This window comes from Balaenoptera acutorostrata, chromosome 9 (assembly GCF_949987535.1).
Source record: "Balaenoptera acutorostrata chromosome 9, mBalAcu1.1, whole genome shotgun sequence".
NCBI classification, from domain to species: domain Eukaryota; kingdom Metazoa; phylum Chordata; class Mammalia; order Artiodactyla; family Balaenopteridae; genus Balaenoptera; species Balaenoptera acutorostrata.
This window is the reverse complement of record NC_080072.1, coordinates 51,529,364-51,544,010: the sequence shown is the minus strand read 5'-3', so window position 1 is coordinate 51,544,010 and position 14,647 is coordinate 51,529,364. Positions and strand designations below refer to the sequence as shown.

The window sequence follows — 14,647 nt, the reverse complement described above, 5'->3', positions numbered from 1 at the left end:
AGCCCCAACTCTGTCAGTAAAGATTTGTCCCCTTGAGCGTATAAGGGGACAGCTCTCAGATGCATGACTGTGAGAGCACCTACCTGCAGGCTGATGGCTCTCAACCTCTCCCTTTCTTCTGAGTCCTAGATCAGGAAGTTTTTCCTCATGCTTTGCATCCCGTCTACTACAGAATATGTGGCTGGGCCCCAGAACAAGACTGGCCCCTCCAAGGGAGCCCAGAGCTTTGTTAGGGAAATTGGGGGGTGGGGGGACCACAATGAAGCCTATTGTCCCCTGTCCCCTCTTACAGGAAACAAAAGGCTCCCAGTCTCTGGGGAGCCCTAGCCCATGCCCGGCCCAACCCCCCATGCCCAGCACACAGGGAGGAGCCAGCACCACTGGAGACAGGAGGTTTTATTGATGCTGATGGGGGTAGGAGGGGCCCCCAGGAGCCCAGAGGGGGTGGGGGTGGGGCTGAGTCAGTCAGCAGATGCGTAAGGCCTGGGCACATGGGGGTAGGTTAGGGCACATTCATCTTCTTAGGAGTCTGTGGCTCCTCCTCTGGGGAAGGGAGAGAGCATCTTGGGGTGGGGGGGCAATTTGAAGAGCAGCGAGGGAGAGGTTAGGGATGGCTGAGAGCTCCTAACCTGAGAGAAGGCACCACAATAGGCAGCAACATCTGTGTGGAAAGCTGGATCAACTGGTCAGTAGGGGAAAGTTGGGAGGAGGCACTGGGTTGGCTTCTTGGGGAGGGGTCCAACCTTGGCCTGGGTGAGCTCTTGAGCATACCTGGTGTTCCCAAGCAGAGTGGGGCAGGGCCCAAAGCCCCTTTCCCCGTGGGCCTCCTTAAGGAGAAAAAGGCATTCGGGTGCCCCCTTGGCAAGGGGTGCCAGAATTAGTCCTTAAGGCACAGCTGGGGGCAGACAAGGCGCCAAGGCACAAAGGCACAACTGGTGGCAGGGCAGGGGCAGCCTCCAAGCTGAGTGCCAGGGTCACAAGAGGACGCAGGACCGCCCACGTTTGACGGGCGTGGGGTTGAGCACGGCCCGGACAGCCTCAGCAAACACTTCCTTGACGCCGTCCTGCTGCAGGGCTGAGCACTCGAGGTAGCGCACAGCGTGGATCTGCTTGGCCAGCGCCTGGCCCTGCTGCGGTGTGATGGGTGCCTGGCCCTGCTCCTTCAGGCGCCGTAGGGTGTCAGGCTGGGCTCTCAGGTCCTTCTTGGTGCCCACCAGGAGGATGGGCACGTCGGGGCAGTGGTGGCACACCTCTGGATGCCACTTGTGCCGCACATTCTCATAAGAGGGCGGACTGGCAATGGAGAAACAGATGACAAACACGTTGGTCTGAGGGTAGGAGAGTGTGCGGAGGCGGTCGTACTCCTCCTGGCCCGCTGTGTCCCACAGGTTCAGGTTCACCGTGCGCCCGTCAACTGCACTCTGGGCGCTATAATTGTCGAACACTGTGGGGATGTACTCCTTGGGAAAGGCGTTGGTTGTGTAGCAGATGAGCAGGCACGTCTTGCCCACAGCCCCATCGCCTACCACCACACACTTGATGCTCTGCATGGCGGGTGCAGCTGCTGCAGTGGAGGCTATGCCTCCTTCCTCTTCTGGGCCCCTCTGGATGCAGTGACCTATGGACGGATGAGAGGGATACTCTTGGTTAGGGAGGACTGTATGCACTGGGAAGAAAGGATGGGGGCATACAGAGGGAAACCAGCTCCAGTTCTTTTAACCTGAACACCATCCTGCAATCCCATCAAGACAGACCTCAGAGAGACAGACACGAAATGGGAGAGAGGCCCTGAGACCATGCAAAGATGCTCAGGGATAAAGAGGCTGGCACTAATGTGTAATATATTATGTGAAGCACATACATTCTGATGCCAGACTGACAAAGGTCAAAATCTGGTTCTGCTATCTCCTAGATGTATGACCCTGGACAAATTACTTAACCTCTCTATGTCTCATTTTTCTAATCTGTAAAATGGGGATAAAATAATACCTACTTCATTGGGTTGTTGTGAGGATTATATGAGTTAACTCATGAAAAGCATTTAGAACAGTGCCTGGTCATAATAAGCATTCAATAAGTATTAGCTACTTTTATTTTTCCTCCAGGAAGTAGAGACACAAAAGGAGAGTGCGCATGTGTAGGGATCTACCAGATCCTCTCTCAGATATGGACCCCTCCCACCGAGTAGACTGGAGAGGGCTTCTGGCACAAGGCAGCTGTCCCAGGTCACTCTGAGATGCAGCCATGGGCGGAGCCTCTCCCAACTCAGGGCCCACCCTTCCTAGTGCACTGATGCTTCAACTGCAAACCGGACATCTTGGCTACTGAACGCAAACCAAAAGGTGCAATGAGAAACCTGCTGAGTAGGGGCACAATTCTCTAGACAGTTGCCCTGTCTCAATCCAGGGTGCCCTGGGGATGGGGAAAAGGAGGGAGAGCTTACCCCATCATTCTTGGAAGCATGGGAAACCCTATCTGGCCACACATACACAGGCTGGCAACTCAGTGTAGGAGAACACTGGAGATCGAGCCAGGGCTGGAATTTGGTCTGGAATCTGTGTGTGTAATGATGAATGAGGCAGAGGCTGTGGCTCCCAGACGTCTGCATCTTCTCTCAAGGTAGGGTGAGGCAGATCCTCCAAGCCCGGCCAAAAGGGATGAACAGAAGAGTAAGACAAAAACTTGATTTTCCCCTTAATCTTCTGTCCCTTTCCTGAGACCATGGGCTGTGCCTCTGAAGAACTTGAGGGGCTTCCAGACTCTTGGGTAGAGAACACAGTGCCATTAAAGCACTATCACTGAGAAGGCATGCTGGAATCAGACTGGTCAGGGATTCTAATCACAGCTCCACCAACTAGTCATGTATGATCTCGGGCAACATATTTAAGTTTCCTGAGCCTCAAATTTTCTCATCTGTAAGATGGGGATAATCTTGCCTATTGGGTTAGAGTCGGTCAGAGTATGAAATGAGCTAACATGTAGAAAGTGTTTGGCATGAGGCGTGGCACACAGGAAGTGCCAAATAAATAAGCTGCTGTAATTATCAGTGGGGTGAGTTTCAGAGGAATCCTAGCTCCAGCCATCACCCTGGTCACCTGGGCAGCTCACAGGGCCTTCAGGTGAGGAACTGCTCTTCTGAGTTCTGGAAAAGAACAGAGCTTCCGGAAACCCTGTGATTATTTATACTGCTGTGGCAAGGGTCCTCCTCTAATTGGCTACTTCCTCTCAGCCATGGGGGACTTTTTCTAGCTAGTATGTGACTTCCTTTCCCTGCTGCTCTCTCATGACCAGGCCCCTGCTCCCTGGGAGGGGACAGTCCTGTTTTAGACACACCCAGATCTCTCAAGTATCCCCCGCTCCACCCAAGCACCTTCACCACTGGCCCATTTTCTCCATTTCACTTTATACACAGCAAGACTGCACCCTGGTCTGACAACTCCTTACCCCCCAGCCTGACCTCTCAACCACTGGTTCCAAAGCCTCAAAAATCACATTGGGAGGGGGAGGGGGAATCCACCACTGGGAAGTGGAAAAGGAACTCCATGGTGTGGAACCTGCATAGGATCCAGGGCTTGGTCCCAGCTCCCTCCCAGGCCCCAGCTTCCCCTGGGACCAGCTGGGAGGGAAATGAGTTCATTCTATGAGGTTGCCTCTCTGGTTCACATTAAAAATACTTCCATCTCATTTGCATGAATAAGTGTGTGTGTTCAACCTCAGGAGAGAGGATAGAGAGCCTTGGGGTATGGATCCAGGAAGAAAATAAGGACCCTCTAGGGCAGTAGAGAATTTGGGATTGGGAGTCAAGAGAACTAACCTAAGTCCTAGCCCCAGCTCTGCTCTGCTGCTGACTCACTGTAACCAAGCATGAGGCACTTACCCTCTCTGAGACTCAGTTTCCCAATCCATGAACTGGAGAGAAAAAAGCCTGTGCAAGGGTACTAAGTGGATGAGATGAGACATTAAGGAATCTGGGAGCAGGAGATAGGATGATGGGGATAGGAAAGGCCCCCAGGAGCATGGGATAGGGGTGGGAGGGCTGATCAGTCAGCAAATGCATAAGACCTCGGCACATGGGGGCAAGTCAGGGCACATTCATCTCAGGATTCTATGGCTTCTTCCTTGGGGGAGAAGAGACAGCATCTTGGGGTGGCGGGTGTTGGTGCCATTACTTGTGTCCACTGGATTTTCTAGGAGACCCCAGCATCTCGAAAGCACAACTCCTAGGCCTGTAAATCCTCAGTTCCACACAAAGCAGGGGAGTGGGCATGGCAGTGTGACTGGGAACTCTTCCCCCTCAAGCCCAGCATTGGGCTGGTGCAGGCAGGAAGGCAAGGAGGGGACTCTGGCCGGCAGTCACAAGGCCCAAGAGACTAAAAGTACAGCTGGCTCCAGGCAGCTTTCTAGGGAGGGGTTATCAACCAGCAATCAGTAAATCAGCCCTCAAAGGAGCAAGGAGGGAGAGGGAAGCTTCCGGGCTGGCAAGGGAACAGGGACTGACACCGGAAAAGGATCACGAGTGAGGTAGTGTCCAGAAACAAGCAGGGCAGAGGCAGTATAGTATAGGGCCAAGAGCGCTGGCATCTGAATCTGACCTCCTGGGTTCACCTGCCCACTCTGCCCCTTGATTAAAAGCCCTCACACGGTACAATCCTTTATAGATCACAATATAGATCATATTACATTTTTTTTTGATCCTTATAACAACTCATTGGTACTATTCCTATTTACAGGTGAGGAAACAAACCCAGAGCAGTTAAAATAACCCAACGTCACACAGCTAGTCAGCACGGGAGCTAACACAGATGCCAGTTTTTTAACACAGGCCCCAGTTTTGCAATCCAAAGTCCTATGTTTTCCTCAATGTGTCACACAGCCTCCAAGTTACCCCTTAGTGGCTGACTTTGTGACCTTAAGCAAGTAAGTCACTTCCCTTCCTGGAACCTCAGTTTCTTCATCTGTACAACAGGCATGATAAAACTCGCCCTCCCTGTCTCAAAGGACAGCAGTGAGGATCCTGGGCACAGGAATGAATGTGCTTTATAAATTCGGAAGTGGGGTGCACAGAGAAGGTGGCAAAAGAAAAGTCTTTCATATCAAGAGGCAGGAATCATTGAGTATGCAGGTGTCTGAGTGGTGGCGGCAGCCCAATTCTCCCTCTTCAGGTCTAGTTCAGACCCTTATCCTCTCTCCCAGGACAACTCTTTTCTCTGAAATACTATGGCCTGAACTGGGTCAAGTAAGTTCCCACAGCTCATTTAAGGAGGGCACATGCTAAAAGGTAGGGTCTAGCCTGTACCACGTAGGAAAAAGGGACGGTCAATGCTGCAGGAGGCCACACAAGGAGAGTGGCTTGTCTGGGGTTGGGGATCGACTGTGGCTTATTCACCAAGTCACTTTTTTTTTTTTTTTTTTAAAGAAAAGAACTTTTGTTTAGTAAATAAATAATATTTGCAGATTAGTATAGTATTAACCATATTACAATGATTTGTTCTGGCTTTCTATTCCCAGCTTAATTCAGATCATACCTGGTCCTTCATCTTGGCATTCAGAATTCTTCATAATCTGGCAGGGGTTTTGGAGTCAGACAGACCTGGGTTTAAAGCCTAGTTCTGCCACGATAAGCTAGGTAATAGTACCAACCTTATGAGGTTGTTATACGGATGAAGTACGTTAATGCACAATGTATATATATATAAAGCAGGTACTTGGCAATGTGAGTTCCCTGCTCCAGAGGGGTCTACATTGTCCTATGTAAACAAGCCAGATCATTCTGGCCTCTGAACTTTTACTCTTGCTGTTCTCTCTGCTGCCATTCCTTCTCCCCTCTCAAATCTTCCTGACTCAAGGCCTAGCTTAAGTCTCATGGTCCCACGAGGCTACTGAATTCTCCTTTCTTTGGACTTCCACAGTATGGCCACCCTTTAAACACTTCTTTGGCTCTGTGCGACTCTCCTTCTCCAGTAGTCATACATCAGTTCCTTAGCTTGTGGATGCTCCCCCCGCCCCCAACCAATACTGAAGCTTGAGCTTCTCGACTCCCCCACAGAAAAGCTGAGTAGAGAGCTTCTGACCTGCTTGCTTCTGTCTGTGTTACTGAGATGTGGATAGACAGGTCAGAAGCCCAGAAATGGACTGATACCGCCCCAGTCAAAACTGCAATGCTGAATCTTTTTGCACAGCAATGACAGCCAAAAGCTTTGACTGGGATAGGAAAATCTTTCCTCCCAGTAGCAGCTGGACCTGGCTCCCGCAGGGAGCACAGCCCATGGGGCTCACCCTGTCTGAGTGTAGTCCCCAGAGCCCAGCTTGTACCCAGTGGGGCCTGGTCTTGGGGTGTGGCCCAGGCAGGCCCAGAATGGGGGAGGAAAAGGAAGCAGCGGATTGCCTGATTGCCAGATCTCCTGATTGCCAGATCTCTGTGGCCGTAATAGCAGGGGAAGTGTCCCAACTGGGAGTGGAGGAGGGGAGGAATAGGCCCTAAGAGATGGGGGAGTGTGGAGGCAATGGGAACTTACTACAGCCTTCTAATCTGCCTCCCTGACATGGGGGATCCCCTTCTGCAGCCCTCCCTGAAACTCATTCTGACTATAATCCATTACTCTGGGTATTCTGATCCTAAGCTCTGGCCACATCACCCTGATCCTCTCTACAAGCAGCCTCTACATTCTCTTTCCCAAAACACATCAAGCAGCCATATTCACTGTCCCCGTGGGAATCCAGTATTTCTCCCCCATTTCCTTCCTTCAACCCCCCACCCAGCAGCTCAGAAGACTCCAGTTGCCTCAAAGGATCCGCCAATTGGTCCTCCAGAGCCAAGCACCATTGCCACCTCCTTCAGGGAAGTTTTGTAAATCACCCAAGTCACAAATGACTTATCCCATCCAAGGTCTGGTCCCATTTTCTCACAGGTGCATTATCTTAGTCACGTGGAAGCTGATCTGAATCTTCTCTCTTGTCACTAGACTGGGAGGGCCTAGAGGGCAAGGTCCTGGCTGATCTGTCTCCCCAAGCTGAGCACAGCACACAGTGGCTGTCAGTAAAAAGCTGAATGAACTCTATCTGTCCTTCATGTCTTTGCACATGGGAGCTCCTCTTCCTGGAATTCTGCTTCCTGCACCCCCCACCCTACCCCACAGCCTCCCAGTCCTTCAGGGCCCAGCTCCATACCCCAGCTTCTCCAGGACACCACAGCCACCGCTTCTTCTGCCCTACCTTCCCCAGCACTGTTATTATGGTTCACTGTGCTGAACTTAACAGGATGCCTCATGAGGAGGGAAATCTGTCCTGCTTACTTCCAGAAGCCCAGCAGAGGGCTGAGCAAAAGCTGCAGACTGACACACATCTCCTCTCTCATCAATTCAGATTTTGATTCTGGGAACAAGGAAGAGCCTCCATGCCCAGGAGACACCAGACAAAGGTAACTAACTTCCTCCCCCTGAGGAGTACAATTTAGAGTAATGAACACATGCTAGATTGCCTTGTCCTCAACTGGAAGGGTAAGAGGGGCGGAGCAGGCATAGCTCTAGCCCAGTGGTGATGAGGAAGATGCGTAGGAAAAGTGGTCCTGATGAGGCTAAGGATTGGGAATATCTGAAGACCAGGATTGGTCAAGGATGAGGCCAGGGTCAGGGTCATGGTCATGGTCAGTGTTAGAAACAGCTGCAGAAGCTCTGCCAGTCCGTCTGTTTGTTTTGAAGGGAGGAGTGGAGGAGAGATGGTACGAAGAGGCTCAAAGGGGCTGCAGCTGGGCTAGGAGGAGGAAGCTGGGGGACACATGAGGTCAGTGTGGGGCTGGGACCAGGCCAAGGGCTGAGTCTTTTTCTTCCCCTTCTCCCATCAGCAGGGACAGAACCCAAGACAGCCTAGTTCCCAGCCTTAAAAAAAAATTCACACTGGAGAATTCTCCACCTCTTGCCATTCTCCACCCTTCAGCCCCTGCAGAGGATCCTGCACTCCACGGATAGGGTAAGAGACGGAGAGAGTTGACTTTACCCACTAGGGACTGGAGAGGAGGGGGAAACAAGACAGCTATAGCTGGGAGGGCTGTGGGAGGCTGGGACCCTTTCACTCAGTCCCAGTTCCCTTCCTTCTTCTCTCGGTATCCCAGCACCTGGGATGCTCCACACACAGTAAGTCCCAAGGTTAGGGCAGCTCTGGCTGGGGGAGCTAAGGAGGCTGCCCCTCCCCCACCAGGCAGCACAGAGGAAGGCTGAACACTTGCTTCCTCCTGCCTTCCTCCTCGCCACCTAACAGCAGCTCAGCAGTCCTGGGGCCCCATGAAAGGCCCGTGAAGTGGCACTTCCTTTGCCTTAGCTCATTTCACACGAGGCTGTGCAGAAGTGCCATCCTCCCAATCCTGCCTCCCCCACCTGAAAATACCCACAGAGAGACCCAGGGCTGCCCAGTCCCTTCAACCCCGCCCCAGATCTGAGGGGGTTTCCACAAGGGAAAAAAACATCAGGGAGGAAACTCCGGCATCTATTTTCCACTGTCAGTTGGGGCAGAGCTGGAGCAGAGCACCGGGTACCCCCCCACATTGCTGCGCCCTGGCAAAATCCTTGACACTCTCTGCCCTCTTCTCTTGTGCTTTGGGGAAAGGGGCCACAGTACTTGTCCCAGACAGATACTTAGACCTGTTCAAGGCTGGGCCCAGAGTCAGGGGCACAGCTATGAGTAGCCTCTTGAGGGAAAGAGAGTCAGAGCTATCGGTATTCTGTATGCTCTTTGGAAGTATTGATAGGCAACTTCTTCATCTTGAAGCTGAGCCACAAGAGACAAAGCTGACTAGGGTTATACAGAGGGTTGCAAGCAAATCCAGGACAAGGACCTGGGTCTCCTGACCTCCAGCCTGGGAATGGGCCCATCTCTCTGACCTCATTCAGGATGACCCTACCATGGTTTATCCCTTCAGGAAATGGGCCAAAGGGGCCAGGTTGGCGTCTGAGCCCGTTTTGCTTCCAGGGCCTCATGCCTAGCCCATGCCGGGGCATCCATGATTTAGAACTGACATTACTGGACAGACAGCCACCCTGAACTAGCCGAGGAGAGCCTCCTCTAGGCTCAGCTCCTGGGGAGATGCCCTCCCCCCATGACATGAGGACAAAAGAGGAAGCTGGACCCTGGACAGGAAAACCGATCTGTTCTGGGGAGGCGGCCCAGGCTTTGTCTTTGGTTTCCCTCCTCACAGAACCCTACAAGCCTCACCACTAATGGGTCTATACTCTGTATGGAGAGAGGTCTTCAGTCTGGGACCACATCTTCTTCCCAGTTGCCCAGCTACCCTCATTCTTATATCTTCCCAACTGTCTCGCTACAGCCACAACCTCTCAAATCTTCCTGCTTACTACCCCCTAAAAGCTCACACCAGCCACCTCATCTGCCTTAACATTTTGCCAGAAACAACTCTCCGTATTCTCAACCAGGATCTGTGACAATCTTGTATCAGCCACTTCTGTTCATGTCAAGACCTTGACCATATTTCTTTAGCCAAGACCTCAAGGGCAGCCTCCCTTGAGGGATAGAGCAGGCACATATCCCCCACCCCCATCCCCCCACAAAATATTTCCCCACTTAGATTCCTCCCACCCTGGTTATATTTTTCCAGCAGTGAATTTCATGCAATTAGCTCAAACCTCCAGTGGGGCCAGATCTTGCCTGGGAGAACCCCTGTCTCATCCATCCTGTCTTCACCCTTAGAGTCCTATGGGTTGCTCAGTTATCTAAAATAAGTACTGGTTTGGCAGGTGGGGAGTCAGGACTCCTGGGTGGTTTTTTACTGAGCCCTGATGCTGGGAAAGTGCCTTGCATACATATCCTTCCCTGAGCTGGGATTTTTATGTAGGTCCCTGGGATTTCCTGCTGGGACCAAACCCCCCTGTACCTCCCAGAATCAGAGTAGCAGAGACAGGAGTGTAGAGGAAGGGACAATCCATGGGAGAGGGACAACGGTGAGAAGGGAAGAGGACAGAATGGGGAACAGGGATAGTCCTTAAATCTAGCTGTGCTTGGGAATCCCATAAAAAATAGCACTTGCTCCCCTCCACTTCTCTTTTCTTCTAGTGGACAGAAATGAATAGAGTAGACTTGAGGAGGTAGAGAGAAGCAGGATCTCTCAGCATGCATCCCAAAGGCTTAAAGAAGGAGCTCTAGAATGGGAACAGCAAGAGCTTATAGAGCCAGTCTGGACTGCAGTTAGCCTTGGAAGAAATTCCTGAAAGAGAGGGAATAGGGTCCTAGGTGAGGGGGGAATATTAAGGATGCGTGAAGGCAGAGGGGTGAGCAGAACTCCAGAGAGCTTCCTGGTCACCGAGGCCTTGATGCAGCCCTGGGCACGTGGGAACCTGGCCTGGGCAGGCCTTGGAAGGCAGCAGGAAAGAGGGGGCAGACACCTTTGCCTCATACCCTTCTTTTTTTCCTGAATTGGAAGTACCACAGTTAAGACTGAAGTTAGACCAGCTATAGTCTTCCCTCCAGAATCCTGCCTTTACTCCTCCCTTTCCTTCCATCACACCTAGCTGACCTGGTCCCATTGTCCCCGCCAGGTGGTGCTGGAACCAGTGAGCACTGGAGTCAGGGACCTTTAGGCTGTCCCCCAGCCTCCAGGCCTGGCCTCTTGATCAAGCACCCAAGGGTCTGGGGGATTTTGATTTCCCACGGCCTCTCTCACCAGTCCTATTCCTGTGTCACTCTACCCTGATACCCTGACTGCTACAGACTGCTTCCTCCTACCTAACCACAACCTCACCCACTGCAGGTTCCCTTCATTCTGCTGGCTTCCCCTGCTCTGAGCCCTCACTAGGCTGAGGGCAGTTATTTTGTCTCCAAAAGATAAAGATGTGGACATGAAGACACTTGCATGCACATACACATATACAGAGGTTTTCCAGCCTTTTCATCACCTCTATCAAGGGGAGGCTGCAACCTGCCTCTCTGAACTAGGGAGGTCTGAAAAGGCTCCCCAAAGCTGGAGATAAGTGGCAGAAAGGAAAGGAGACAGAGAGGGATCCAGAGGAATGAGGGGAGATAGAAGAAACAGAGGGTGGATATGTGTGCAGGAGCCAGAAGCTGGGCACGGAAGGGAGGGGGAAGGCCACTGCGAGAGGACCGAGGTGGACAGAGAAGCAGGGTAGGTGAGAGGTCAGGGCCCAGGCATGACTGTGGGGGGGAAAAGGGACTGAAGAGGACGCAAGAAGAGGGTGACGGAGGGTTCGTGTCTGAAGTCTGACGGAATCTGAAGAAGGAATGGAGGAAGACAGAATGAGAACATGGAGAATTCAGGGACTAATAAAGGGGACGGGGGGAAGACCAGGAGATGGCTCCTGATCATCTTCCAAGGCTAGAGCCTCGTGCTGCCTCCCAGAAGCCCTGTTCTCTCCATCTCCTGAAACCAGTCCTGCTCTCCTCAAGTCCTGCTCTCCTGATGCCATCTCCTCAAGGATTACCAGTACCTCTGAATAAGAGTCCTTTCACCTCTAGTCACAGGGCAAGACCAGGTCCCTTCCTTCCTCAGTTTACCCAGCAAAGACAAAGCCAGGCACCAGGCAGCTAGGCACAGCCGATGTCTGCTCACTAAAATACCTGTTGCTCTGTTCCAGGGATGGAGAAGTTGGGCCTCAGAAAAACAGACATAAAGGGAGAAGGACTGGGGTTGGGGGGCTCCCCCACCCTCCGCCTGAGCGCAGAGGACCCTTAGGTTGCAGGCTGCGGCTGTGGGTCTGGACCGGCCTCGATCTTCCAGGGAAGGAGCTCTTTCTCCGCAGCCTCGGGCTTCAGAGGCAACAGACAGCCTCTCTCTCTACCTCACAAGTGTCACAACTGCCAAAGCAGAGAGAGCGCCTTCTCTAGCCCAGAGGCCCCTTCCTCTCAACACACTTCGTAACAGCCCCCTGCAACTCCTGGGGGCACCCTACCTCTGAGTCCCATCTCCCAGCCCTAAGCACTTCCACTCAGAAATTTTTCTCTCGGAGCGGGAGACCCTCCGACCCCAGGAGTCCCTCGCGGCTCTCGGGGGCCGCTACCGCCGCCCTTGGTACAGGAACCCACCGTCCCCGAACCGCCGCCGGCTCGCAGTGGCCCGTCCCCGCCCTGCCCGGCCGGCCGCGCCCGCCCAACTTGAAGCGAGCCGAGCACCTCCCGCCGCGGCCTCCCGCAGCCAAACTTCCCGGGCCCGCGGCCGCGTCCAGTCCGGGGCCGGCCGGGCTCCCCTCCCACGGACCCCCAGCCTGCCGGCCGGAGCCAGGCCTCACCTGGTGCCCTCCCCGCCGTGGGGGAGCTGGGGGGCGGTGGCAGCGGCTCGGGGCTGGAGAAGGAAGTGAGAGCTGGAGGCCGGAGGAAGTGGGGGGGGCGGGCCGGCCGGCGGGGCGGGGCGGGGCGCGGGGGCGGGGCGGGGCGGGGCTGGGCTCGACAAGGAAGTCCGCCGGCCGGTTCCCTCCCCGCCCTGGTCGCCCCCACCGGGTGGGTCCTCGGTCGGGTACTGGGCTCCCCCACCCCAGCCCTTCACCTCTGAGGCCCTTAAGGTCAGTCCTCCCAGTCCCCTTCTTGCCACCTCCACCCCAGCAGAGGCCCTAGCCTAGGCGCTTGGCTTTTGTCCCCCCTCCCCGTATCTCGCCCCCACCAACCCCCGCGGTAAGATGCTGTGAACAGGCGCCCCTAGGCCTGGTACCTTCAGTCAAGCCCAGGGATCGAGCGATGGCCCAGGCTGGGGGTTGGCCAGAATAGGTCCGGCTGGGGAAGTCCCCACCTCTGCCCCGAGCCCCGGGGGAGTGCGGGGTGGTGGTGATTCAGCAGTGGGAAGGCCCCAGACCCCTGGGAAGGGTGCGGAGACTGGGGGAAGGAGAGCTGGCGTCAGCACCCGGGGAAAGACAAGATCAGCAGAGGCGCAGGCGGAGCCGCGGGCCCCAAAAACAGGATGTCGTGTCGTCGTTCCGCACCCGGCGGCTCCGCGCGCCTGGGCTCTGGGGAGGGGGCGGGGCGGAGCCAGGGCGTGGGGCTCCCCTCGCACCCTCCTCTCGCTGGGGCGCTCAACTGCTTGGGACAGAAGGGCCGCACCCAGTCCTGAATCTTGCCGGGCTCTGGGGACCGGCGGGTGGGCGGACTCGTGGGCGCCCTCTGGTGCTTCTGCTCCCTGACCTTGCGCGTGGAGCTCTGACTTGAGAAAGAATATCCTTCGTTCATCACAAACTTTCTGAGTGCCTACCACGTGCAGAGCTGCGTGCTAGGTGCTGTGGAGGAGAACAGGCATTAACGAAAGGCTGCCTGTCTCCAAGAGGCTTTCCAGATAAAGAGGAAGAACAACTCCAAGAATAAATAGTCCAACCTTTCTGAGCCTCCATTCTGTCTCTGGCAAAATAGAATAACTTCTCCTTCATCCTGTAGTTGTGAAGATGAGAATGGCTGTAAAAGGCCTGCTGCCAATGCCTGGTTCAAAGTAAACACTCAACAAATGCTTCTTTTCCTCTTCTTTTTAAAAATCATACTACTATAAGAATGAGTTCCCAAAACACAATGTGCCAGCCCACATCTTTGGGTCTTTGTGCATTCTATTCTTTCCGCCTCTTTCCTGTATTGACTGCCAGGCGAAATCGACTCAGTCTTTCACAATCTGGCGGTGATGGACCACTGCCTCCAACGACACTCGCACGCGCGCACACGTGCATGCACATACACCACCTCTGCCATGCACTTGGTAGTCTCCTAGTGCTGTCTAGTGGAAATATAATGTAAGCCACATATGCAACTTAAAATTTTTCTAGTGATGACTTTTTTTTTTTTTAAGTAAAACGAAGGATTTCCCTGGCGATCCAGTGGTTAGGACTCCACCCTTCCATTGCAGGGGCCACGGGTTCCATCACTGGTTGGGGAACTAAGGTCCCACAGCCGTGCAGTGAATAAATAAATAAATAAATAAATAAAAAGAAACAGGTAAAATTTAATAATATATTTTACTTAGCCCAACATATGCAAAATATTATCATTCAACTTCAGCATGTAATCTGTATAAAATTATTGATTATAAAAATGAATAGAATAGTCTACATTCTTTTTTTGTACTAAGTCTGAAATCTGGTGTATGTTTTACACTTAGAGTACATCTGAATTTTGACTAGACACATTTCAAATGCTTGATGGTTCATGTAGCTAGTGGGTATGGTATGGAACAGAATATTAAAGTCTCTATCAGATTCAGGCTGGTAAATGATTGAGTAGATGAATTCATTCTCCATGATCCTTCTGCTCAAGCTTCCCCAGATCCTCCAGGCAGAGTTTGGGTCTCTCTCCTCCCTCCCCACAGCACTTGGGACATACTCCTCTGTGTGGAGAAGAGGAAACCAGGAAAGACAAGGGGAAAATCTGATTCCCCTCCATACTCTAGTGGGAGCACATGGCTGGTGTTTGCCATTTGATGATGAAGAAAGGATTGTGAGTTTCCATTAAAGACAGGGTTCAGTGGAGGACCACATACTAAAATGGCTTCTATGAAGCCATTAAAAATTGTGTCCCACGAAGTGAGAGAGTGGCATGGACATATATACACTACCAAATGTAAAATAGATAGCTAGTGGGAAGCAGCCGCATGGCACAGGGAGATCAGCTCAGTGCTTTGTGACCACCTAGAGGGGTGGGATAGGGAGGGGGGAGGGAGACGCAG

At 53.1% G+C, this 14,647-nt stretch overlaps 1 protein-coding gene and 1 long non-coding RNA gene across 4 annotated transcripts; one reads left to right on the top strand and one right to left on the bottom strand.

The window, feature by feature from the left end:
- Nucleotides 1–386: 386 nt before the first annotated feature.
- RHOG (ras homolog family member G) lies at nucleotides 387–12,994 on the bottom strand. Of its 3 annotated transcripts, XM_057553869.1 has the most exons (3): nucleotides 12,662–12,991; nucleotides 12,246–12,298; nucleotides 387–1,618 (listed from the first exon to the last, which is right to left on the bottom strand). In XM_057553869.1, the coding sequence occupies exon 3, from the start codon at nucleotides 1,548–1,550 to the stop codon at nucleotides 975–977; it is 576 nt and encodes a 191-aa protein (XP_057409852.1). In that variant the 5' UTR covers nucleotides 1,551–1,618; nucleotides 12,246–12,298; nucleotides 12,662–12,991; the 3' UTR covers nucleotides 387–974. The 3 variants fall into 3 exon arrangements, with proteins under 3 accessions (XP_057409852.1, XP_057409853.1, XP_007173706.1); XM_057553870.1 differs by lacking the exon at nucleotides 12,246–12,298 and having other exon boundaries at nucleotides 12,662–12,994; XM_007173644.2 differs by lacking the exons at nucleotides 12,246–12,298; nucleotides 12,662–12,991 and adding an exon at nucleotides 2,444–2,591.
- LOC130708960 (uncharacterized) lies at nucleotides 7,291–12,669 on the top strand. Its single transcript, XR_009009363.1, has 3 exons — nucleotides 7,291–7,417; nucleotides 7,841–7,965; nucleotides 11,595–12,669. It is a non-coding gene; the product is annotated as an uncharacterized LOC130708960 (long non-coding RNA).
- Nucleotides 12,995–14,647: the final 1,653 nt, after the last annotated feature.